The sequence below is a fragment of the Falco punctatus genome, assembly GCF_963210335.1.
Source record: "Falco punctatus genome assembly, chromosome: 2".
Lineage (NCBI taxonomy): Eukaryota > Metazoa > Chordata > Aves > Falconiformes > Falconidae > Falco > Falco punctatus.
This window is the reverse complement of record NC_137581.1, coordinates 1,371,547-1,396,098: the sequence shown is the minus strand read 5'-3', so window position 1 is coordinate 1,396,098 and position 24,552 is coordinate 1,371,547. Positions and strand designations below refer to the sequence as shown.

Here is a 24,552-nt window from a genome sequence, read left to right as displayed (position 1 = left end):
CAGGAATCTCTTTATGTACCGTTGCACATGCACGCTGGCACTGGAATCTCCGCGGGTAACTCTGCACGTGCATGCCAGCATCAGAGATCTCCCTCTGGACCCCTGCACATACACCCCAGCACCAGGGACCTCTCTGTGCACCCCTACATGCACACACCAGCACCGCAGACCTTCCCAGACCGGGATACACGTGACAGCAGCACCCACGGATTTCTCCAAGTCCCTCTGCAGCGCACCCCTGCAACCAGGGTCCTCCCTGCGTATGTGTACCCCTGCCCAAGCATTCCTGCAACCAGGGCCGTCTCCATGCACCCTTGCACACGCACCCTGTGCCAGCAACCTCTCCATGCACCCCCGCACCAGGGATCTCCCTGCACACCCCTGCATGTGCACCCCAGCAGCAGGGACGTCCCTGTGCAGGATGCGTGCGCACACCGGTACCAGGGATTTCCCTGTACAGGGATGCACACTAACAGCAGCAGCACAGATCTTCCAGTGACCCCTGCACGTACACCCTTGCACCAGCGCCCCAGCACTGAAGAATTCTCCGTGCACCCCTGTCCCAGGGACCTCTCTGTGCACCTCTGCACAGGCACACCAGCCCCAGGGATCTCCCTGTGCACCTCTGCGTGTGCACTCCTGCAACCAGGGTCCTTCTGCACGTGCACCCCTGCACCAAGGACTCTCTTGCACCCCTCCTGCATGTTCACCCCTGCACCAGGTACCTTCCTAAGTACCCTTGCAAGGGCACCCCTGCACCAAGGACCTTCCCATGCACCCCGCAGACCTCCCTATGCAGGGATGTGTGGGCACACCAGCACCAGGCACGTCCCTGTACAGGGATGTGCATGGACAGCAGCACCAGGGACCTCCCTGTGCACCCCTCTGTGTATGCACCCGAGACCTCCTGCATGTGCGCCCCTAGACAAGGGACCTCTCCTTAGACCTCCTGCATGTGCGCCCCTGGACCAGGGACCTCCTCGTGCACCCTTGCACGTGCACTCCAGCACCTGCACAGGACCATGGGTCTCTCGGCAGGCTGGAAGCGCAGATCACGGCGCCCTGCCAAGAGCCTGACCTTTGGGCCAGGCAGCCGCGGGCCAAGGCCAGCCCCCGGCACGGAGCTCAGCCCAGTGCTAACCCTCTCACTCCAGGGCTGGATCCTGCCCCACGGCCACCACCACAGGGCACCCCCCACCCACGGGGTGCTACCCTGAGGTGTTTGGGCTCAAAGGATCTGTATCCTGGCTAAACCATCCCCTCTGCTGGAGTTTACTGCCTGATTAATAATTAGAGTCTTTTAATCAAAGTGGGGCTAGGCACTGCGGATAAGGGACAAGGAGCCAGGGGGGTGGCTTTGGGTGACACCAGACATGCCCTCTGCATCACCCAAGGGCATTCAAAACCCTGGCAGTGGGGAAGGTAAGGAGGCAAAACGGGCAGGGTCAAGGGGATTTTCGAACCAGGGAAGGGGCCAAAATGGGCAGAGTTAAGAGGATTTTGGCACCAGGGAAGGGAATGGGCAAAAATAGGTAGAGATAAAGGGATTTGGGCTGGTTCACCTCCCTGGCCATGTTGCTTCGCCCCATGCTGGTGGTCCCAGCGTCGCTCTGTGATGCCAATAGGTAGCCTCACCCGTGGGTCCCCTCGATACCAGCCAACTTCTCCTTGCTCCATCTCACCTTCAACCTCCCTCCGAAGGGCAGTTGAGGCTACCGGTGAGCCTCACTTTCCTCCCACCCCAGCATTTCGCTGAGCACGGCAGAGCCCTGGACACAAAAACCCAGCAAACCATCGACGCAGGCACTGGGAGGGGAAAGCCAAGATTTACCCATCCCCATCTTCCCCCCGCAACAGCTTTAATTATAGATTTCCAGTAATGCCGAAAAATGAGAAAACTCCCAGCTGTGGCCCAAAACCTGGTTTCTATGGAGATTTACGGAGAGGGAAGAGAGGGATAAACAGGTCCAAAGATGCCAAACTTTGTCCAAGGAATATACGGCCGGTGCACAGACCTGGTCCTCGAGCTGTCCCCAAAGCAAGGACGAGCTTCTGGAGGATGAGCCACAGCAGGGTGAGCTTGGAAGGCGGATGCTCAGGAGGGATGGGGGAGTTTTACGCAAACGTCCCTGGGAACGTGACCCCAGCGTTTCCCTCTGGGGATCCCCCTCCATCCCTGATGACCTTTTTGGGGTGCGGCTGCCCTGCTCGGAGAGCAGCAGGTGGGGAAGGCAGCGGCCAGGGTGGCGGGGGCCACGTTCCCACGACTCCTCTGCTCCCGCGAGGTGCTATATTTAAATCAATATTTTCCTGTTTAATCCGACTGCTGCTAAGTCAACAAACAGAGCATGGCAGTGAACATACCTAATTTTCCATCCCGTGCCGGATTCAGCCATGGGGGAAAGAAAGATCCAAGGGGTTGCCAGCCTGACATCCCACTCATACCTTCACCAAGCAGTAAATGGACCCCAAATGGACCCCAAACACACCCTAAATGCACCCTTGCTCAGTGCCAGGCTGCTGCACATCTCTGTGCATGGGTGTGCACACATGTGCTGCCCATCCTGGCAGCTTATGGGATGCTAAAGGCAGAAAAACTTTGCTGCCTTGAGGTTTTGGGTTTTTTTTCCTGATTTCTTGAAAGCATCCTTTCTTCCTGCAGCAACCGTGCTGTGTGCCGAAGTGGGACATGCTGCTAACAGCTCTTGGGGAATTAAAAGCCTCATGCCCAGCATCAGACACAAGGTGAAGGAGTTCTTCTGCACCTAGGACAGCTTGGCCGGCTCCAGCCCCACGGAGGATTGCTGGAAAGCACCCAGAACAAACAGTCCTGCCACCGAGGGAGAACAGCATGTTACCTCTCCCAGCCAGGACGCGCCGGGCGGCTGAACCCAGCAAACAGCCGGCACAGCAGTGCTCACCTCTGCCAAAGCCACCACCAGACCATGGGGGCTGGGAAAATATCCTGGGAGGATGATGCTGCAGGGATGCCGGTCCCCAGGAGAATATCTTGGGGGGAAAATGCTGCATGGATACTAGATCGCAGGAAAATATCTTGGGGGAATGATGCTGCAGGGATGCCCAACCCTAAGAGAGTATCTTGGGGTAGTAAAATATATCTTGGGAGAGAATATTTTGGAGGAGCATCACCACACACTTGCCAGACCTCATTTAATCCCTTCCCAGCATCATCTGCTGGAGATGGACCATCACCATGACGCAGGACGGATGCTCCGACAGCCCAAAATCCCCGAGCAGCAATGACCGTTTTCCCAAGCAGACAACCGACCTTGCAATGCCAGCCTTCTCCACTGAGTTGGGGAGGAGGGGAAAAAAAAAAAAAAAAGTTCATTTCTTCACCATCGGTCAGGGAGCACGTAAATCTCTGCTCCCTGCCAGCCGTCCCGTTGCCAAGTTATATCCGGTCCTCGATGCTCTTGCTTATAATTAAAGCAACTCCCTTGCAGGGCTCAGTCCCCCTCCACCCCCACCCCCACCCCCGCCAAGGCTGGTGCCATCTGAAATAAAACATCCCAGCTCCACTATATAATAAATCAAAAAGAGAAATAAAAATCCTGGTTTCAGTTATGTTATGGCTGCAGCACAAAGAAATTCAAAAGCAGGAGAGAGATTTGAAGATACAGCTGTGGTGTTGCCCTTAAAAGGGAAAATTCGCACCCTCTTTGCCGAGGCCGGCGGGTTCAAACAAGGTGAGAAGCAGCATCTCCAGGGCCCAGCCCTGCAGGGTGGCCCACGTCCCCAAGGGGACATTTGGCCAAACTGGGCTTTAGGCACTGCCAGAGCCCAGCGCTGGAGTTGGTAAAAATCCACCTGAAATGATCCCAAAGTGACCAGGGTTGGGGGTCTATTGGGGTGCGGGGTCAGCAGAGCATCCCTGATACCAGGGCCACCACGGGGTGGGCACTGTCCCTGGGGCACTGCAGGGAGCTGCCTGAATGAGAAATATCTCTTTATAAATTATGAACCATATATTATATAAACATAACATATTAATAATTTAGTAAGAGATATTTCTTTATAAAGAAATGTTGCCAGGTGCACTGCCTCCCCTCAGCAGTGTCCCCATGTCCCCAAGGTGCCATCAGCTGTGACCCCGGGAAGTCCCTTGTTACCTCACTTAATTAGAACGCTCAATGCTTCAATAGCACTTTTCACCCTGAGACTGGAGAAGACAAGCACCTGGCTCTAAACTGGTACACCAGGCAAAGATGTTGCAAAATTCACCCAAAATTATTTCCAAGGTTGTTTTACGCAGGAGCCAAGAGCTCCCCGTTCTCGGCCACCCATGGCTGCTATCTGACAACGGGGACAACAGCCAGAGAAGGAGCTGGATGGGGGCCAGAGCCCCCCAGGAGAGTATTTTGGGGTAATAATACTGCAGGGATGCTGGACCCCGAGATAATATCTTGGGGGGATGATGCTTTAGGTGTGCTGGACCCCAGGAGAACATCTTGGGGGAATGATGCTGTGGGGATACCAGACCCCGGGAGTATATCTTGGGGGGATGATGCTGCAGGGATGCTAGACTCCAGAAGAATCTCTTGGGAGTAATGATGCTGCAGGGATCTGGATTTTGAGAGCATGCAAAGAAGAACACCCCCGCTCCACTTGGCTGTGCCCTGGCCAGCAAGGGTTACACCGCCAGGCTCAGCCCCGGGGACTTCACGCTTGGCTGCCGGCGCTGTTGGAAGGGAACGGTCCAGCCTGTCCTCTTAAATCGGCATCGAAGCAGGGCAGAGAGCCCTGCCAGCACCGCTCCACGGGCTCTCGGCAAAGCCCCCGCGGGAATGGGTATTTCTGGGCTTCGCCCGGAGCTATTAAAAGCCCCGTGGGTGCCGGTGCTGTGCCGCAGGAGGAGGTGGCGCTTCCAAGCGCTTCCCGGCACGAACACCCAGAGCAATGGGAACCCAAGTCCATCTTCAAACAACAGCTGAGGGGCAGCAATGCCAAAAACGTGCCCCGGGAAAGACCCCAAAGTACGCAGCCATGCTTTGGGGCCAGCAAACCACCGCTGCATCCCCCAAGCAGCATTAATTCTTCCGCAGACAGGATAAAACTTTACCCATCGATAAAATATACAGTGCACACACAAGAATATTTTTCCTCCTTTTTCTCATGCCACTGGCATGGCAAAGCCCGCGGTCCCGGGTGGAGGGATGGTGATTTTTCAGGGGGGGAAATGCCAGTTTGCTCAGTAAGGGGTATGACATGGGGAATTCCCAAGCAAAAGGCCCATTTAAGCCCTCCCCACCAAGGAAAATGTAATTTTTCGTTCAGCATCTCAGGGCCAGCCAACTGCACACCTGTTTACCGAGGCCTTATATAGCATCACTGGGAGACACTATATATAAATACAGCATATTGTATATCTATATATATAAAACCACCTTCCACCAAAATGTGGTGCTATTTAACCTGAAAACTGCTTTTCCCACCCAAAAATTACCCTTTTATTGGGGAATGTTGCACCTACAAATGGGAGCTCATCCCCTTGGGACCACCAGAAAGGGCTGGGAAGGTTCCTGCCCATCCAGCAGCATGTCCTCAGATGGGAATTTGTCCCACTGAGGGACACGTGAGGGACCCCCAAAGCCACCAACACTTCGGAGGAGTCATGTACCCCGTGAAACAAAGGTGTTTTTAGGATGGATGGGCACTTACCACCTGCGGCTTGGTCCTGGGGCTGTGTTCGTCGGGCGGCCGCGGGCACCGGGGCAGCCGCGGCGGTGGGGCAGCGGGTGGAGAGCGGGGTCCATCCCCGGGACTGGGGGATGCTTCACCTGAGTTGAGGGCCAGCATGTACCGCTTGGTGACATCCTCCAGCGAAGGAGGCTGGAGGGTTGGGGAGGATTTGCTGGGTGAGCGGCTGGCAGCTGGTGTGGGGAGGTGGCTTTGATGGCCAGAGGGGACAAGCGGCTCAGGGACAGTGATGGGGATGAAAGTGGCGGGCTCACTGGTGTGACGGACATGCTTGGTGGCCGGGCGGCTCTTGGCAAGGACAGCAGGCACCGGCGGCGGTTGGTTTTCCTGGTGAGCTGCACGGTTGGAGCGCTTCTTGGAGCTGCGCCGGGTGATGCGAGGGGACAGCACATCAGCCAACTTTGGATCAAAGCCATAGCTGCGGCCGGTGCCCGGCACTGCTGGCTGTGCCGAGAGGATGGGCTCGCTGCTGGATGGTGGGATGCTGGGCTCCAGCTCACTGATGGCCTCACCAGGACCCTCGAAGGCGCCGGCTGGCAGCTCACCACGGCGGCTGGGGTCACTCAGCGACTTCTTCTTGATGGTCTTGCCGTTGCCCTTCTCATCGATGAGCTTAGCCATGGCGCCGGGCTGGCTGACGATAGTTTGGATGAGGCTGCTGTAGTCCCGCGGCCCATCACTGCCCAGGGAGAGGTCACTGCCTGCGCTGCCTGCACTGCCTGCAATGGCAGCGGGTTGCGGGATGCCCACCTTGGCGCTCAGCGAGCCCAGGAGATTGCTGTCGACAGAGAAATTCTTCACCTCCTCCGTCACCGAGCATCGCCGGTGGGGCATGGGGTCGCTCAGGGAGCGATAGGGCTCGGTGCCACCCTCACTGCCACCCTCCATCCCATTGGCACTGGCCAAGGGGAACTTACGCCGGCGCCGCAAGCTGCCAGGGGTGCTCGGTGTCTCGGATTTGCCAGCTGGAAGGTCTTCAACCGCTGCTGCCGGGTGAGTGGGCAGTGGCGTTTCAGTGTCGCCAGCTGCTGGCCCAGCACTGGGCAACATCCAGGCATCCACAGCTTCATGCAGGTCTTGGAAGGGCATCCCCACGGGCTCCGGCTCCGTGACAATGCCCTCATCTGTCACACTCGACTCGTGACCCGATAGCTCCTCCACAGATTTCCTGCGAGCGAGGTTCTCCTTCGACTCTGCTTCCTTCAAACACCGCGTGCTCTCCGCCCGTCCCCGAAGGGTCACGTCAATCGTCCCCATTGGTGCCACCACCTCGGCGCCCTCCACACCTCCACTGTCCTTCTCCTCGGCTGTCAAGCCGTAGTCCTGCTGGGAACCCATCCTGCTGATCTTCTCAAAGACCTGCCTTGCCTCCTGGATGTACTGATCCTGAATAACCATGGGGGGAGCATCCTCATACCCCCGTTGTCCCCCATCCAAAGTCCCCCGGTCCTGGCTGTCAGCAGTGGCCAGGAGGAGCTCAGAGGAGCTCTGCTTCATGGTACTCTGTAGGAAAAGCCGGCGTGACCCTGATTTTTCAGAGCCGGTGAAGGACTTGGTGCGACGCAACGTGGCCGTCAGGTCCTTTAGCGTTGGTCGCTCGCCTGGCGCCCAGCGGTTGGGGGGCTGAGCGGCACCACGACTACCCGGGGAGGGGTCGGCGATGCCGGAGCAGCTGTCAGAGCCCATGTCAAGGCCAATCCTCACCCCTTTCTTCTTCACCTTCAGCTCTGAGAGGTCTGATTTGAGGAAGCTGAGGAGCGTCAGGGTCTCGTTGGCAATATCGGGGTTGGACAAGGACTTGCGGTGCTTGTCCCGCTCCCCTTCCAGCCCCGGCTGCTGCAGGCTCTCGCTCCCGAAGTCTGGTTTTGTCTTGGCCGTGCCCTGCAGCAGCTTGGGACGGGCGCGGACCGCCGGCTGTCCCCATGCCAGGCCATCGCTCGTCCCGAAACTGGGTGACCGACAGACGCCGTAACCTGCCTGGAGAGTCCGCCCTTGGCCGGGCCAACACACGCCGAACTGCTCCTCTTCCTTCAGCGTCTCGGTGCTGGAATACCGGCTGCTGCTCCGTGACCCGCCGGGGCTGCCGAAGGGCGGGATGTTCACCTTGGAGACCCGGGCCACCAGGGGCAGCGGGTGGCGGGGGACCCCCCGCCCGCCGCCCTCGGCCGCGGCCCCGCCGCCCCCCGCCGGGCTCTCCCGGCCGCCGCTCTGCGGCTCCCTGCGGGCGGCGCGGTGCCGGCCGCCGCCCTGCCCGTCGCCCCCGCCGCCCGGCGAGGCGCGGGGGGACCGCGGTGCCGCCGCTCCGGCCTCCCCGTTGGCGCGGGGCGATGGGGAGGAGGAGGGCGGCTGCGGTCGCGGCGAGTTATGCCAGGAATGCGGGCCGGGCTCCGGCGGCGCGCCGCGGGGCGAGCGGAGAGCCGGGTGCGGGACGCGGCTGCGGGGCGGAGGCGGCGGGGGAGCTCCCCGGCCGCTCCCGCCGCCGCTCCCGCCGCCGCTCCCGCTCCCCATCCCGCTCCCGCTCCCATTCCCGCTCCCGCTCCCAGCTCCCCCCGGAGGCTGCCGGCAGCTTTCCCCGAAGAGTTTCCGCATCGCCGGGACGCTGGGCCAACGCGGCGGCTCCGCGTTTAACCCCGGGCCCGGCGGCGACGACGGCGGCGGCGGTGGCGGCGGTGGAGCCGGGGACGGCGGCTGAGCCCCGGCATGAACCGGGCCCGCTGGCTCCGGCTCGGTAAAACGAAGCGAAAGCTGCCGTACCGACGGGGCCAGGCTGCCGAAAGCCCGGCCCGGCTGCTGCTCCGCGATCGACGCTGAAACTTTCCTACCCGGGAAGAAGGAGGAGGAGGAGGAGGAGGAGGAAGGCGGGGAGGAGGCGGGCAGGAGCCACCGGCCCGCCGCTACCCCCCGACCGCTGCCCCCCTCCGCCATTGTCTGTCCCCCCCCGCCGCCGCCTCCGCCGCCTCCGCCCGCCCCCCGGCCCCGCCGCCGCGCCCCGGCCCCGGCCCCGCCGCAGGCACCGCCCGGCCCCGCTCCTCCTCCGGGCCGCCAGCGGGCTTCATCCCTCCCGCTTTGTTTTCTCTCTCCCTTTTTTTTTTTTTTTTTTTTTTTTTTTTTGGCTTTTCCTCCTCCCTCACCCCCTGCTTTTTTATTTGTTGCATTCAAATAAACTTTCCTCCCCGGAGGCGTGGTTTCCTCCCGCAGAGGGGGATGGTTGGAGGTTTTGCCCTTTTTTTTTTTTTTTTTTTTTTGGGGGGGGGGGGGGGGGAGAGGGCGGGGAAGGCGGCCTCAGAGCTGGCCTCCTGCTCCCAGGCCAAGCGGCCGCGCCTCACATCTCCCCTGCATCCCTTACCCCCCCTGCATCCCTTACCCCCCCTGCATCCTTCACCCACCCCCCTGCATCCTCCAACCCCTCGGCATCCTTCATCACCCCCAGCATCCTTCACTCTCCCCCCCCCATCCTTGACCCCCCCCATCCTTCATCTTCCCCTGCCTCGTTCACACACACCCCCCATCCTTCACCCCCTTCCCTCCCTCTCCTCCCCCCTCTTTATTTTTTTAGGGGAAAACAGGGTAAGTAAGCAAAAATGTGGGTGCCGTTTCCCTTTGCTGTGGATTTCCCCAGCCCCTGCTTTGCAACTCATCTCAAGGAAGGCAGAACACCTTGTTCCCAACTTGCAAAAAGCTCTGGCGATGCACTGCCCCGCCAACAGACTTTCTCGTGGTTTTTTAGCATCACTTGTCAGCGCTTGCTATTTGCAGCCCATAACCTGTTTTCCCCCAAGACAGCAGATTTATCGTTGGGGATGTGAAAAAATGAAGGTGGTGGCTGGGATGGTTGATGGGTGAGCTGGAGCCTTGGCAGAATGGATGGGTTGGAGAGGTATCCCAGTCACATAAAGGACATTGCTGGTTTTGTTCCAGGGGCCCAAAAACCCTGGTGGTGATTAAACAAAAAATCCAACACCCCCCATAAATGCATTTTTCAGTTAAAAAGTGCCTCTGGCGATGCCGTGAGATGCACCGCCCCGGCAGGTATTCCTTCCCTGGCTCTCCCTTCCCTGCCTCTGCCCTCCTTCCCTGGTTCCCCCAGGGCTGGGTGTCTCCCAGCTGTAAGGAAGATGTCCACATGGTGTGTGTGTCTTGTGTTGTGTGTCATCGTCCACACCTCCCACCCCAACCCCCCACCCCCCACCCCCAGTCACCTGGTATTCAGGATGGGATTTTGGAAAGAGCCACACGTTTCGTCCCCTCTTGGTGCCGTATGAGGTGGTCCTCAGGCCACTGGTGCTGAGCATCTCACAAGCAAAGGAGATGTTTCGAACCACCCACCCCACCTCTAAGGTACCCGGTTGTGCCCATCACCCTGGCTTCTAGGCCTGGTGGTACTGAAGGAACGGCTGACAGGACCCCAGGGCCAGGCAGGATATTGTCAGACCCAAAGTGAGCTCTGTGGGTCCCCCATCCTTGACACCATCCAAATTCGGCAATTCCACCATCAGGGACGTTATTGAGATGTCCTGGAGCCGCTGCATGTCACCACCCACGCCCACGCTGTCCCTGCAGCCACCACTAGCCTATTTGGGAGTTGCTTATTTCCACCCCCACCCCAAAGCTTTATTGTGGCTAAATTTTGGCCGGACACCTCGGTCCCATGGGTGCTGTCCAGGCATGGGGTGGTGTGACAGAGCAGGGCTCCTCCATCCCTCCCCGGAGCCGGGGGGGCACCCACAGACCCAGCCGGTTTTCTCCAAATCTAAATATTTTGCGCCCTCTCCTGGGTCCGGATGGCGCGGCCCCGCGACTCCCACCCTGCCACCTTCTTTTTGTCTGGGAACAGACGGGGACAGCAGGCTGGGATTGTCCCACTGGCCACCGCTCTTGCAAGCCCCCCCAGCATTTTGCCCTTCCATTGCAGGACCCCAAAAATACATCGGAGGAGATTTTGGGGTGGATGATCCAGCCAAAGGAAAGCCCGGGGCTGGCTTTGCCTCCTCCATCACTTTTTGTGCCCCAACCTGAAGTCGTCACCATGCATGGCCCTCCCCACCAGGACACGGCCACCGCTCCTGCAAAACCAGGTGGTTTGAGCTAACACCGTTGCAGGATCCCTCTCCGTTCCAGCCCACCATGACGCTGAGATGTTTCAGCATCATCCAAGAGCCGATGGCCACCCTGGGCACCCTCCTCATTTTCACAACAGCAAGGAGCCACACCGAAACCATCCACCCTGGATGCTGGTGAGGTCTTTGGGTGGCCAGGTACCCGAGGAAGATGCCATGTGCTTGCAGGAAGCAGGTTGGGATGAAGCCATGCGCTTGGCTAGGTGCAGGCAGCCAAGCCAGAGGGATGCTCATCTCTGGAGATCTGAAGCTAATTGCTTAAATCAACTTAGACATTATTAATATGCACAGACAACCTGTGAGAAATGCAGCAAACCTGTTACCCATATATATATATATATATGAATGTATGCATACTACATATATGTACATACACTATATAGATATGTATAGTCTATTCAGGGTGGAGAATACCTGAGCTGCACAGCCTGTGCTGGGCTACAAACTTTCCCCTGCTTGGATGTATTATATGTAGGTAAATATAGTGGGTATATATTTATGTGTACATATCCATCTGAAAAAGGAGGGGAGGTTTATTCTATACATCCTATACATTATTAAAGAAGACTCGCAGAGTGATTAGTGGTACGTCCACCCCGCACCTTGTAAGCAAACCCCTGTCTGCTGGGAGGGAGCAATGTCCTGATGGAGGCTGCGGAGAGCAAAGCTCAAGCGCCAGCCCCGTGCAGGGGCGGTGGAGAGGCCAAGCCAACGGTGGGATGCGCGGTGACATGGCCGAGGACACCGAGTGTCTCAGTGGCATGTGTTTCCTGTCTCCAGGTGTGCTGGCTCTGATTTTGGTGGATCCTGGTTAGGAGGTGGCAGCAGGGCACCCAGGACGGGTCAGGTTTGGGGTGCTGGCCTAAGCGGAGAGCTGGACCCAGATGATACTGAAAGTCCCCAGGAAGGTGACAATCCTGGCTGGCTTGTGACTAACCCAGCCCATGGTCATCGTTTTGGGTGGGAAATCCAGCATGGGTGTCCCAGTTGCCCTTATGTCCCTCTTCCCAGTTCTCAGTCTGGCCAGGGGCGCTCTCCCACCATTTTGCAGCACCAGTGGACCCATGCATCTTACTGGTGTGTCCATGTTCTGGGAACTGGGGGATAGGGATTGTCCCATGATTACCCCAAAAAACATCTGTGATGCTGTTCTTCAGCTGGAGAAACACATCCCCATTTTCCACAGACAGGTCCTAGTTGAACTAAACCCTCCCCGCCTTTGCATGGCCCCCTTGGGGAATCTTTAAATCAGAAGGAGGAGAAATTGCCACCCAGCAGCTCGCCCTGAGCCAGGGACGATATCCTCCATGGTCCCACCATTTTCTCCATGATCCCGCCAGTAGTTCTTATTACATCAGTGGCTTGGACACCACGGAAATGCGGCGCTGAGCTGCTCAAACTGAGCGACTGAGCCAGAGAGAGGACACTGGATCTGTGCTGTGCTGGGGTTAATACTGTGCCGCTGCAGGCTTGAGGTGGGATGAAAGTACTGAAAGCTTGGGAAGATGCCATCCTCCTGTCCTCCAGCGTGTGTCCAGCTGACGCCATCTCTGCTCCATGGAGCTTAAAGCCAAAATTGCTCTGTGCCTGGTCTTGGTGACACTGAAATGGCCCTTCTCCTCACTTAGGATCCATAGGTAATGCAGTGGTCATGCCGCCACTTGGAGCTCATCTTGTCAAGGAGGTAACGGGTGCTCTCGCGAAACTTGCGTTGGGTGAAATAGAAGAGGATGGGGTCAAGGACACTGTTCATGCTGGCAAATGGACGTGTGCACTTGTAGGCGATGGCAAAAGCCTGTAGAGCCGGACAGGGCAGTCCGGGTGAGGAACGGACTATCAGGTAGATGGTCTTGGTGAGGTGGAAGGGGAAGAAACTGATGGAGAAGACGATGACCACAATGATGATCATACGTACGGCTTTGCCCTTCCTCTTGTGTACTGCCAAGCCAATCAGCTCGTCCTTCTGGCACAGGATCCGGGCCATGCTGCAGTAGCAGGCAAGGATTGCCATGAAAGGCAGCAAGAAGCCGGTGACAGTGAGGGTGATGCCGTAGGGGAAGTAGGCAGTGGAGCGATCCGGTGGACTCAGGTCGTAGCAGACAGTACGGTTCCTCTGGGTGCCGGTGGAAGCAAAGACAAAGGTGGGCAGGCACTGGGCAATGACAATGAACCACACTGCGGCGCACACCAGCCACGTCAGCTTCTTCCCCTTCTTCTTGTGCCACGAGGCCAAGGGGTGGCAGATGCCCAGGTACCGCTGGATGCTGATGCAGGTGAGGAAGAGGATGCTGCCGTGTAGGTTGGTGTAGAACTGGAAGCGGACAAATTTGCAGGTGAAGTCCCCAAAAGGCCAATAATCCTTCTGGGTGTAGTTGTAGATGAGGAGTGGGAGGGAACAGACATAGAGCAGATCAGCTGTGGCCAGGTTCAGCATGTAGATCATGGTGCGGCTGAGTGCTTTACGGGCCACCCAGATCTGCCCTATGACCACGGCGTTCAAGGGCAACCCCACCATGAACACCACCGAGTAGACCAGGGGCAACAAGACCTGCTTGAACTCCTCGTGGAAGGTGCATGAGTTTCTCCCAGTGGCCACAAGGATTGTCAAGTTGGCCATGCTGGTGGTCCCCACTGTTGATGTCCTCTCTGCTGGTGTGGGCCCTCAGCAGTACCTGCAAATGACAAAGGGGACAGTTGGTGACTTGGCCACGTGGTGTCACATCCAGGTACAGGCCAGGATGAATCTGGACTGGTGTGTGCAAACCCCACAGCACCACCCTTCTGGGTCAGGGCATCCCCCGCTATCCATACAGGCTGGGGGATGCAGGGATGACAGCCCTGCGGAGAAGGGCTTGGGGGTGCTGGGGGATGAAAAGCTGGACATGACCCAGCAATGTGCGCTCGCAGCCCAGAAAGCCGCCCGTGCCCTGGGCTGCATCCCCAGCAGCGTGGCCGGCAGGGCGAGGGAGGGGGCTCTGCCCCTCTGCTCCCCTCTGCTGAGACCCCCCCACAGCGCTGCGTCCAGCTCGGGGGTCCTCAGCATCAGAAGGACACGGACCTGTTGGAGCGGGCCCGTCGGAGGCCACGGAGCTGGTCAGAGGGCTGGAGCCCCTCTGCTGTGGGGACAGGCTGGGAGAGCTGGGGCTGTGCAGCCTGGGGAGGAGAAGGCTCCGGGGAGACCTTAGAGCAGCTCCCAGTGCCTGGAGGGGCCGACAGGAAAGCTGGGGAGGGGCTTTGGGCAAGGGCAGGGAGCGGTGGGACAGGGGGGAATGGCTTGAAGCTGAGAGAGGGGAGATTTAGGTTGGACGTGAGGAAGAAACCCTTCCCCGTGAGGGCGGCGAGGCGCTGGCCCAGGCTGCCCAGAGCAGCTGTGGGTGCCCCATCCCTGGCAGGGCTCAAGGCCAGGCTGGACGGGGCTGGGAGCAGCCTGGGCTGGGGGGAGGGGGCCCTGCCCCTGGCGGGGGGTGGGACTGGCTGGTCTTGAAGGTCCCTTCCAGCCCAGACTGTTCTATGATCCTATGATTCTAAACCATGAGGATGGATCAGGAAAGTGAAGGTGGATGGAGTGGGACTGTGTGAGGTGGTGGCACAGGACAGTGTGGTGGGGTCATGGGGTGACAACCATCTCAGCTCTGCTTCCCCTGACACTTATATCCCATGGAAAGGCTCGCACGAGGCCAAACCACCCTCACCCTGGTACGGGAGAGGAAAAGACGGCTGCCCGCTCCTCTGCAGGGGGTGCCAAAGGCCCGCAGCCAGCCACCCCCGCGGGCTCTGCCGCCCGCACCGAGCCCGGCGCGACCCACCGGTGTTTCGTGGTTACTTTCGTCCTCGAATCGGGGCTGCTGGTGCTCTGGTCCCAGAGGTTTTCGGTTTTTTGGGCTAAGAGAGCCCATCCACGCGGCCTCGGGGCTGCTCGGAGCCGGGGAAGGGGCCGCCTGCTTTTCTTAGGGGCTGGGACTAGTGCGAAACAGACGATGCTGCGGCAGGGAGAGCGCCCCGATCCCAGCCCTGTCACTTGGCCGAAGCCCTCGCGGTGCCACCCACGGGTGCTACATGAGTCCAGGCTGCCGCAGCCGTGGGCAGAGCTGCTTCTCCTCCCTCCTCTTGCTTCACCCCCGGCTGGCAGACCTGTCCGGCACCCTGGGGGGCTGCGCCCGCAGCCCCCGCCTGCCTCGGTTCAGCCCCTCTCCCCGGCAGGGGTGAGCTTGCCTGGAAATTAGGGGGGAACAGTGTCCCCACAGCGGGTGGGAAGGGGAACTGAGGCACGGAGAGGGGGTGGGTGCTGAGCTCCAGCCAGGCGCACGGGGCAGAGGGGACCAGCAGGGGGACACACAAGTCCACGGGCCACCACCGTAGTGGTCCCATTTTGGGGTCTTTGGGGATTTCTCAGCCCCAGAGCACAGCACAGCCATGGGGCCAGCTTGGCGAGAGAGCTGGGGAAACACACCAGGCTCCCCCACTTTTGGAGGTGCCCTGGGCTTATAGATCAGTCCCCCCTGCTCTCCCTGCTGCCACATATCCCTCCTCTAGTCCTGGCAACCTCCTGAGGCCTCTGCACCCAGCTGAGCCTGGAACCCCCCTGTGCCCCTCAAACCCCCTCAAACCCTGCCTATCCCCCCCGGCACCCCACTGAACTCTCTGCACCACCACCACCACCCCCCGAGCCCCCTGGCACCCCCTGAGCTCCCTGCACACCACTGAGCCCCCTGCTCCCTGCTGAGCCCCCCTGTACCCCACTGAGTCCCTCTGGCACCCCACTGCACCCCATTGTCACCCCAGCTCCAGACTGTCCCAGCACCCACCTCCACCACCCCCAAGTCAAGAAGTGCCCCAGGCCTGTGAGCTGCCCTATCCCAAGGGACGCTCCCCCCCAACCCTCCCCCGGGGACCCAAACCTGGTGCAGCACCCACCCAGCCCCCACCCTGGGCATCCACAGGAGCCTCTGCCACCCCCTGTGTGCTCACAGGAGCACCACTGTGGCACTGTGGGCAAGGTGGCAGGCAAGAGGGTTCCTGGGAGCACGTCTTACCTTCTGGGGTGTCACAGGGTGCCAGGGGGTGCCACCGGGTGCTGGGACCCACTGCTCTGCCCAGCACCCAGGCACATCTGCCACCCTGGCATGCCACACTTGCCCTGTTGAGTGACACTTCCCCTTTCCACCCAGTGGCAGCACCCTGACACAATGGGGAACAGAAACCTGGGTGGCCGGGTGGGCACTGTGCTGCACAGCCCTGTGGGCGCTGCATGGCACAGCCTGGCAGGGTGGACACTGCAAGACAGGGCACCGTGCGTGCCACTTGGCGCTGCACAGCAGGGCGGGCACCACAGCGTGCTGCGTGGCACGGCACAGCACACAACGCGTGGCACTGCACAGCAGGGTGGGCATTGCACCACACCACGCCACGTGGCACAGCACGGCATGGCACATCACGGCTATGCGGGTATGGCATGGCACGGCATAGCCCGTGCCTGCAACTCCACCATGGCTCCACACTGCATGCATCCGCCCCCATGCCCTACACATACAGGCTATACACACATATGCAGCCTCCATACACATGCAGACACGCATGTGCACAGCCCCATGGACATGTCTCATGTGTGTGCACAGACACGCACCCCCCCTACACCCATGTTGCCCCCCAAAAAGAGTCGTACCCAGACACTGTGGGACATCTAGAGCTGGCACCAGGGCAGGGGATGCACCCCAGACTTGGCTGGGGGGATGCCAGGATGCAGCTGGATGAGGCCACCAGCCATGTCACCAGACAGATGAATTTTGGAGTCTTTCCCCCCATTTTAGGGGGTTTTGCTCCATTTTTGGCTCCTTCCAAGGGTGGGCATCTGAGGCAGATGCTGGGGACAGGGAGGTCACCTGGCATGATGGCACCAAAAGAAGGAAGGTGCTCCAGTTGCCTTGTCTCATCTTGCTGCAGACACATAAGAGAAATTAAGGCACAGGTGCTGCATCTGAAGTGAACCACTGTGTCTCATGCCCCATTTTAACAGCTTTTTTCCCCAAAACACCCCTTGGAGGGGTGTTTGCAGGGGTTGCTAAGGGACATGCCCAAGGCTACACAGGCCATCGGTGGCAGAGGACAGCGGCAGCCAGAGCTGAGCCAAAAATGCAATGATCAGCCGAAAAACAAGGCACCAGCCCCAATGGCAAATGAGCAAGAAAATCTCTTTGTGAGAGAGAAATGGGGCACTAAACCCCAGTGCTGCCAGGGTGAGAGGGATAGGAAAGCTGGAGGAGAGGAGGAAAAATTCTTCCCGATCCCAGGAAAAACCCAGCTGTGGGAGTCACTAGGCACAACCTTTCTATTAGACGCTAAAGGATCCCTACCCCAGCTGTACTCGCTGCCTGCAGCTGCCTGTAACCCTACAATCACAGCCTGCCATCACCCATAAAGTGCCACTACTTCCAGTTAATGAAACCGTATCAAGACACTTGGCCTCATCCTGCTGCGGTGCCCTGGCACGTCCCCAGGTCATGATCTGGCCTGGCAGATTATCCAAAAAGTCCCTTTTTTTCACCCCCCAAAACCAGCACAGGAGTCCCTGCCAGACCTTGGGGTGATGGGGTGGGTGCCCTCTGCGCTCAGCCTCCCCTAAAAGAAGACATCCGTGGGATTATGGAGCTGGTCCTGGTGCCCTGACGCCACGGTGGTGGGCACCAGGTGAAATCCATTGTGAAATGAGATTTGGGGGGGTGGGGAAGGGGGTGCCCGTGGTGTTGGGGTGCTCTGTAAGATATCACCCTTATCCCAGGGATTTCAGGTGCCTGCGGAGGAGGAACAGGGTTAAGAAGAAGTAGGGCTGCTCTGTGGCCAGACAGGGAAGAGGGTAAAAATAAGCACTGGCTCCACTCACCAGCAGCCGTGAACTTCCCCCGGCACGTGCCAGCGTGGCTTCACCTCGCTCCGAGCCCTTTGCTTTCAAACCATCTCGTGCAGGGCCTTCTTTAGTGAAATTAGCTTTAATTAACACCCTGTTATTAATATGAAGAGGATTTCTGCAAGTTTGCTGGAGTGGGGAAAGATTTTGGCTGCTGCTGCCCTCAGATAGGGTATGGGGGATGGCTTCCCCCTTGGAAACCTTCCTTCTTGGTTCCTCCTGCCCTGGGAGGAGACCATGGTGGGGACATCTTGGTGGCTTGTGGTAGGGCTGGGATGGTGGAGATGCAAACAAAAGCTCCTGCTCAGCAGGTTTCAAAGGGGATGAAAGGGGGAGTGCTCCTGCCCCACGTATCACTCGGTCAGAGCCATACTGTCCCTGTCCCTAAACAGCTCCTGGCTGGTCTCAGAACATCTCCAGGTGGCCATGGACACGACCTGTCTGCCCTGGGGTGGTTGGGGACCAAAGCTTGGATGTTTTAAGGGAAATCTCCATTTACAGAAGCCTGAAGGTATAACAGTGTGGACAAATTGGGCCAACATTGGGCATTTTTGGATGCTCAGCATGGACTCGTGGGGCCAAGTGCAAGGGTGGTGTCTCCCATAATGCCAGGTGGCTCTGCCACCGATGTGCTCTGTCTTTGGGTGACACCTCCCCACGCTTTGGTGCCCCATCCCTAAAGTAAATCGACGAACATCTCAGGGGTGCCCTGAGCAAGCCAGGCAGCATTTTCCTGCTGGAATCAGGAGATGCTGGGGATGAGGAAGGTGCAACGAGTTGGCCTGGTCTCAGCTGACAGCACTGAGGCTCTGACTGGGCTTGTATAATAAATCCATACACATATACACACAAACATACAGGCACATGTACAGCCACATGTTCACCCACATGTACATACGTATGCATAAACATATATAGAAGCATATACACTTCTCCATATAAATATATCTCTATACCTGCATATACCTCTATACATATATATGGCTGTACACACACATACATTTCTCTACACATATATATAGAAATACATGTCTCCATTCACACACACATATATACAAACTTCTATACCTATATACACAAATGTCTCTGACACATGCACTCGCAGACGTGTATATACATAACTCTATCCACATATATACAAATATATTTATGCTTCTCTACACATGTCTATGCACACATGCTCGTATATACAAATATATTGATACCTCTGTATGTATATATGTACAGATACATATAGATGTATATAAAAAGGCAGAGTCCAGGCTCCTGGCACCCAAAGCACAGACACCAGGGAAGACCAAGTCCCTTGAGCAGATTTGGAGCCACTCTGCTTGCAACGCCACCTCTGGCACGGGGCTGTATCCCTAACAGATGCCCTCAGAGATGTAGGTGCATCCCGGTGCACCCCAGGCCGTGGGAGCAGAGGGACCAGGGTGAATGCCCCCCCCCTGAGCTTAGCACCATCCCGGCCGTGGGGACCCTGGTGTGATTTTAAACTCTGCCCTGCGGTAGAAGCTGCTAAACCTCCCTAAAAGCAAGTCCAGCAGCTACTGTCTGGGGGGGCTTTGGGACCACCCCAATGCCCCCCCCAAACCACCGATGCTCTCTGGATTTGATCCCACCCTCTCCAGTTCTGCCTCATCCTGCCTGGTTCGGTCTGACCCCCTCGGGTCCAATCCTGCCTGGTTCAGTCTCATCTGCTTGGGTCTGATCCTGCCCAGTCTGGCCCCCTCCTGCCCTGGTGTGTTCTGACCTGCTCAGGCCCAATCCTGCACTGCTCAATCTGACCCCCTCAGGTCCCATCCTGCCTGGTTCGGTCTGACCCCCTCGGGTCCCATCCTGCCTGGTTCGGTCTGACCCCCTCAGGTCCCATCCTGCCTGGTTCGGTCTGACCCCCTTGGGTCCCATCCTGCCTGGTTTGGTCTGACCCCCTCGGGTCCCGTCCTGCCCGGTTCAGTCTGACCCCTTTGGGTCCCATCCTGCCTGGGTTGGTCTATCCCATTCAGGTCCCATCCTGCCCAGTTCAGTCTGACCCTCGGGTCTCATCCTGACTGTGTTTTATCTGACCTACTCGGGCCCGATCCTGCCCGGTCTGGGTCCATCCTGCCCTATCCTGTCTGACCCTTTTGGGCCTGATCCTGCCCCATTCAGTTCGACCCACTCAGTTCCCATCCTGCCCAGTTGAGCCCCATCTTGCCTGGTTCACTATGACCCACTCAGGTCCCATCCCGCCCAGTTCAGTCTGACCAATTTAGGTCTGATACTGCCCAGTTCAGTTGGACCCTCTTGGGTCCCATCCTGCCCAGTCCAGCCCCATCCTGCCTGGTTTGCTGTGGCCTTCTTGGGTCCCATTCTGCCCCAGCTCCACCTGACCCTTTTGTGTCCCACCCTGCCCGGTTCGGTCTGACTCTCTCGGGTCCCATCCTGCCCAGTCCAGCCCCATCCCGGGCGGTTCACTCTGACCCCCTCGGGTCTTCTCCTGCCCCGGTTCCGTGGGGCCCGTCCCCCCCGTACGCGGCACTTACCGGCAGCGGGATGCGCTGGGGCAGCAGCGGCGCCCAGCACCCGGGGCCGCCCCGCTGCCGCCCGCCAGCCCCGCTCCGCCCCGGGGCCGCCCCGCTCCGCCCCGCTCCGGCCGGGCACCTGCGGGAGGATCCCGGAGGGGGCTGCGGAAGGGGCACGGCTGGACTGGGGCGGGGGGAACAGCTGGGAAAGAACGCGGGGGGGGGGGGGGGGGGGCGGCAGGGGAAGCCATGCACGCATCTGGCTTGGCATCATGGGCGAACATCTGTATTAAATAGGGTGTCGGGGGGCTTCCCGCAACACCAAAAGTGGGGCTGATGGGATTGGCAGGGTGGGATGGATGCTCACCGGCCAACAGCGGGATTGTCCGGAGGCTGGGAGCTGCCGGAGCCCTCGGTGGGTGGCTGGGTGGCCGGGACAGGGTGTCCCCCCGTCCCTGGGTCTCAGCCGAAGGGGTCGGTGGCTTCGGTACTCATTAACCCGGCAGTCAAGCCTCTGCGCTTCCTGAGCAGGGCTATTAAAGAGCAATAAGAAAAGGAACCCCGGGGGAACGTGTTGGGTATGAAAGGGCTGATGCATAAACAGCCCCGGGATGCGGGGATTACGCAGGATGACGGGCTTGGCCCTTCCATTCCCTGAAATCCCGGTATGCCCTCTAAAATTATTCCCTTCTTTCCTTTTCAGGGGCTTGGGATGGGTGTGATAGAGGTGGAGGGGAAGGAAGTGCCGGCCGGCGTTGCTGGGATGATGGAGTGCCATGTGGGGGGCTCCCAAGCATCGCTTCATTGATCAACACACCCCCAGAGCTGGCACCCAAATATGATGTGAAGGGTTTGGGGCAAGGTCTTTGGCTGCACTGGGTGGGATGGGAAGGTGGAATGAGGTGCTGCAGCCCATCTGGATCCTGCTGGCGCCTGTGCTACAATGGACAACACGGGCTTTCATCGATCCTGGCGCAAGCCTGTGGCCAAGCCGGGTAGCAGGGCCACGGGGGAGATGGGCGCTGGCAGGAGCAGTCATGAATATTTGCAACCACAGCCAGGCTGGAGCCATCACCCTCATCCTGGGGCTGCCCAGGCTTGTGGGGTTGGGTTGGCGATGGCTCAGTGCCCTTGTGAAATTCCCCGCTCCCTCAGCTGCCATGGGGAGACGGAAATTGGGGGGGAAAGTGTCTTTCCCCAGAGCAGAGCAGAAAACACGCCTTGTGCAAACAAGCCCAGCAGCCTGCGACGGGCAGCCAGGGCTTTCCGCAAGCATCCGGGGAAACACAGCTGAGAATGGACACAACTCATACCTCCGATGAGGCACTGGTGAGAGCACTCATCCCACCTCTAGCGCTGCCTCTGTCTTCAGGGCAAGCGCCGAGCTGGTGTCCTACTCCCTCCTGGCACGGCAGGTGTCCTTGCAGGTCCCCAAGGTGAATGCCTCATAGCCAGGTGTCCCTCTGTGGGGACACTGTAAATAGTGGAGGGAAGGTTAAAAAAAGAAAATAAAATAGCAGCTCCTGGCTGCCTGCCAGTCCCAACCGCCTCCCCTGAGCCCAGCAGCCAGACCTGTAGCCTCAAGCCCAGCCCTACGGCACCTGGAATAAACAGAAACCCCCCAAAAATGACATTTTGAGGGCTGAGCAGGGATAAGAGAGGTAAATCCAGAGGCAGCGGTGAGGCTAAAAAAGAAATTTCAAGCAAGGCACGGTTTTTATGCCTCTTTTTATCTATGCCAAAGGGACACAAAGCTCATTGGGAAAAATAATTGGGGAAAGGGGATAGCCTGGGTTCCTCCTGGAGTCTCACTGATTGAATTAATCCTTGGCAAAATGGCCTGGCATGGTGGCTGGATTTGGTGTCATGGGAGTCTTTGGCCACCTGGTTTCTGTTCCTCTGGCTTGATGTTGCCAGTAATTGTATTAGCAGCTGATTGCAGGCGACTTCTGCCGCTGCTGCCGGGGGTAATTGACCCTCCCCATCGGGTTCCAGGTTTCCAGCCACCAGCAGATCGCAGGATGGTGCGGATGGAGAGAGGAGCATCTGTGGTTGAGGCCAAGGAGGCAGCTGGGAGTGGGGACCATGTTCCTCCAACTGACGCAAAACTCTCGTTGGAGGCGAAAAGCAGCATTTTTCAAATGCTGAAGCTTTGCAAAAGCCTCAGGGCTGGGATGTCCCCACAACCAGACGCTAGACATCCCCACGGGAGGGTCCTACAGGGCTTTCATGTTCTCCCCCAACAGGGATGCGGGCTGGGTCCCTTCTGCCTCGGGCTCTGCTGCAGCTTGTTGGACCAGAGATGTCTTGCATAAAAAAATTCATTTCATCTAAAAGCTATTTATAATGGAAATTGAGTTAATTTCTAATGTCCTTCTGACAACACCAGCCTGCCAGGGTGGTGGACCTGATTGAACTCGCTCATGAGGAGGTGACGTCTGATGGCACCTTTCTCTTTTTCAGACAGCTCAGTGGAAATGGTCACCCTGGGCTCATCTGCAGACATCTGCAGCCCCCACACCTGCCTTTGAGTCCCCAGATTTTTGACAGAGAAGGTGGAGAAAAGTCTTATCTCTTGAGGTCGGCTCTGACAGTGCCCTCCATCCTCTCACTGCAATCAATATTCACCACAGTCAAACCAGTGCAGCTACCTGGGGTGAAAGCCCCAACAGAAGAAGACAAGTCGTCTTGCTGCTGGACCTCTGTGTTGAAGAAACTGGTCAACTTCCATTGCCATGATGAGTCCCAGGCCCATGTTTCTGGCCACACACCTGGAGGTGATGATGTCCCAGCAGCAACCTGTGAGCCCAACACACCTGTTCTGCCAGAGCTCCGTGGGAGTGCTGGGAAACCTTGGCTTTGATGGGAATTCAGGCAAAAAAGCCTTGGCTTTGCTCCAGGTGGGGGCTGACCTGCTGTTCCTGTGCCTCAGCGTTTCTCAAGAAGTATGCTTCAGCTCATTTCCCTCTCCAACCTGCTTTCCAAGAGCCCTGTGAATGTCAGCAGTGGAGGAAGGGGCTGCTGAGCCTCTCCTCCCCCAGCGCACAGATGATTAATGCCTTGATCCTTACAAGCTTCCTTTCCTCTTGCCGGCACACCCTGACGTGTCTCGGAGACTCAGGGTCGCCTCCGCTCACCGCTTTTCTTTGCAATGCTCAATATTTTTTCTCTTTGGAGTCCTCAGGGAGCAGTGCAGAACACGAGGTTCCAGACAGGGGTAGTGTCTTGGGCTCTATTTTCATTCATGACTTCAGCAGAAGGGGTGTTTGGGAGGTGGCCTGGCTGCAGGAGACCTTGTCCATCTGCTGGGAAAGCAGGTTGGGAAAGAAAATTTTGGGACTTACTTTGGTGGGTCTTTGCTGGCAGGAAATCCTAGGGCTTAGGGCATGAGGGGGTCTCGTGATGGAGATTTCCAAGGTGGGCCTTCACACTTTGTAGCCACCCCTGAAAGGTCTTCTCCACCCCCGCTGCTAGGAGGCTCTGCAAAGAGAGATGTCATCAGCTCTCACTGCCTCTTCGTCACAAATAATTGCATTTTCTCCCTTTGAGGACAGAGCTGGGGTCTGGGGTGGGGACATCTCTGAACTTTGCATGGTTGAGTGGAAACCAATCGTCTCCAGGTTGGCCACAATCCCTCCTTCGGCTCCTTCCCCTCCATCCCATGCCAGCAGATCACCCAGCCCTTTTAAGTTTTCACCCCTCTGTGGCTCTTCCCATCCTGGGAGAGTCCCGAGCTCCTGAGGCTCAGCACAGTGATGGCCATCTCGGTCTTCTCACCAACACGTCTTCATAAACACCCATATTCTCCATCTTGCCATGATGCGAGACCATGGTATGAAGCAGAGGTGCAACCAAACATGGAGCTCCACCGTCCCTGTACCGGGAGAACTGGGCTCTGCCAGCAGCCCCAGGGATGGGTCCAGGTATCGGGTGATAATAAAAGGGTGTCCAAAAGCAGGCTCAGATTGCCATGGGGACCTGCAGCACCTGGCCATGTTGCCAGCTGCCCAGGGGATGGTGGCAGAGCATCGTGTGTCCCTTTGGCTCACCAGTTCCAGGCTCCTCCACTTTCTGGACCATGTACCCAGGAGGGAGGAATAAGGAGGTCAAAGCACACGAGACCTGCAGGTACCTTTGGTATTTCCCATCCGGGAAAGATTTAAAATAACTTCCTTCAAATCATTGCTGTTTCCTGGATAGCTTGTTTGCTTTGGCTGTTGGACCAGAAGCAGTTCTCCAGCTGTCTGGGAAACAAGATCCCCAGTTACAACCAGGGACAAAGAGTGGAAATGCTGATGGAGATGCCTCC

General features: G+C 58.1%; 2 protein-coding genes across 6 annotated transcripts in view; both read right to left on the bottom strand.

Moving 5' to 3' along the window:
- ARHGEF17 (Rho guanine nucleotide exchange factor 17) overlaps nt 1-8,980 on the bottom strand; it is a 35,384-nt gene extending 26,404 nt beyond the window's left edge. The window contains exon 1 of one of the 2 annotated variants that reach the window (XM_080375561.1): nt 5,683-8,980. In XM_080375561.1, coding sequence (XP_080231687.1) covers nt 5,683-8,646 — 2,964 coding nt within the window. In that variant the 5' untranslated portion in view covers nt 8,647-8,980. The remainder of the gene's footprint in view (nt 1-5,682) is intronic. The other variant, XM_080375562.1, reaches the window with a different exon arrangement.
- Nucleotides 8,981-11,353: 2,373 nt separating this feature from the next.
- P2RY6 (pyrimidinergic receptor P2Y6) lies at nt 11,354-20,390 on the bottom strand. Of its 4 annotated transcripts, XM_080376204.1 has the most exons (3): nt 15,872-20,213; nt 14,645-14,798; nt 11,354-13,510 (listed from the first exon to the last, which is right to left on the bottom strand). In XM_080376204.1, the coding sequence occupies exon 3, from the start codon at nt 13,453-13,455 to the stop codon at nt 12,463-12,465; it is 993 nt and encodes a 330-aa protein (XP_080232330.1). In that variant the 5' UTR covers nt 13,456-13,510; nt 14,645-14,798; nt 15,872-20,213; the 3' UTR covers nt 11,354-12,462. The 4 variants fall into 4 exon arrangements, with proteins under 4 accessions (XP_080232330.1, XP_080232332.1, XP_080232329.1 ...); XM_080376206.1 differs by lacking the exons at nt 14,645-14,798; nt 15,872-20,213 and adding an exon at nt 20,265-20,390; XM_080376203.1 differs by lacking the exon at nt 14,645-14,798 and having other exon boundaries at nt 15,872-20,210.
- Nucleotides 20,391-24,552: the final 4,162 nt, after the last annotated feature.

Excerpts from the sequence above, each read along its gene's own strand:
- P2RY6 (XM_080376206.1), bottom strand. The coding sequence starts at position 13,455 with ATGGCCAACTTGACAATCCTTGTGGCCACTGGGAGAAACTCATGCACC.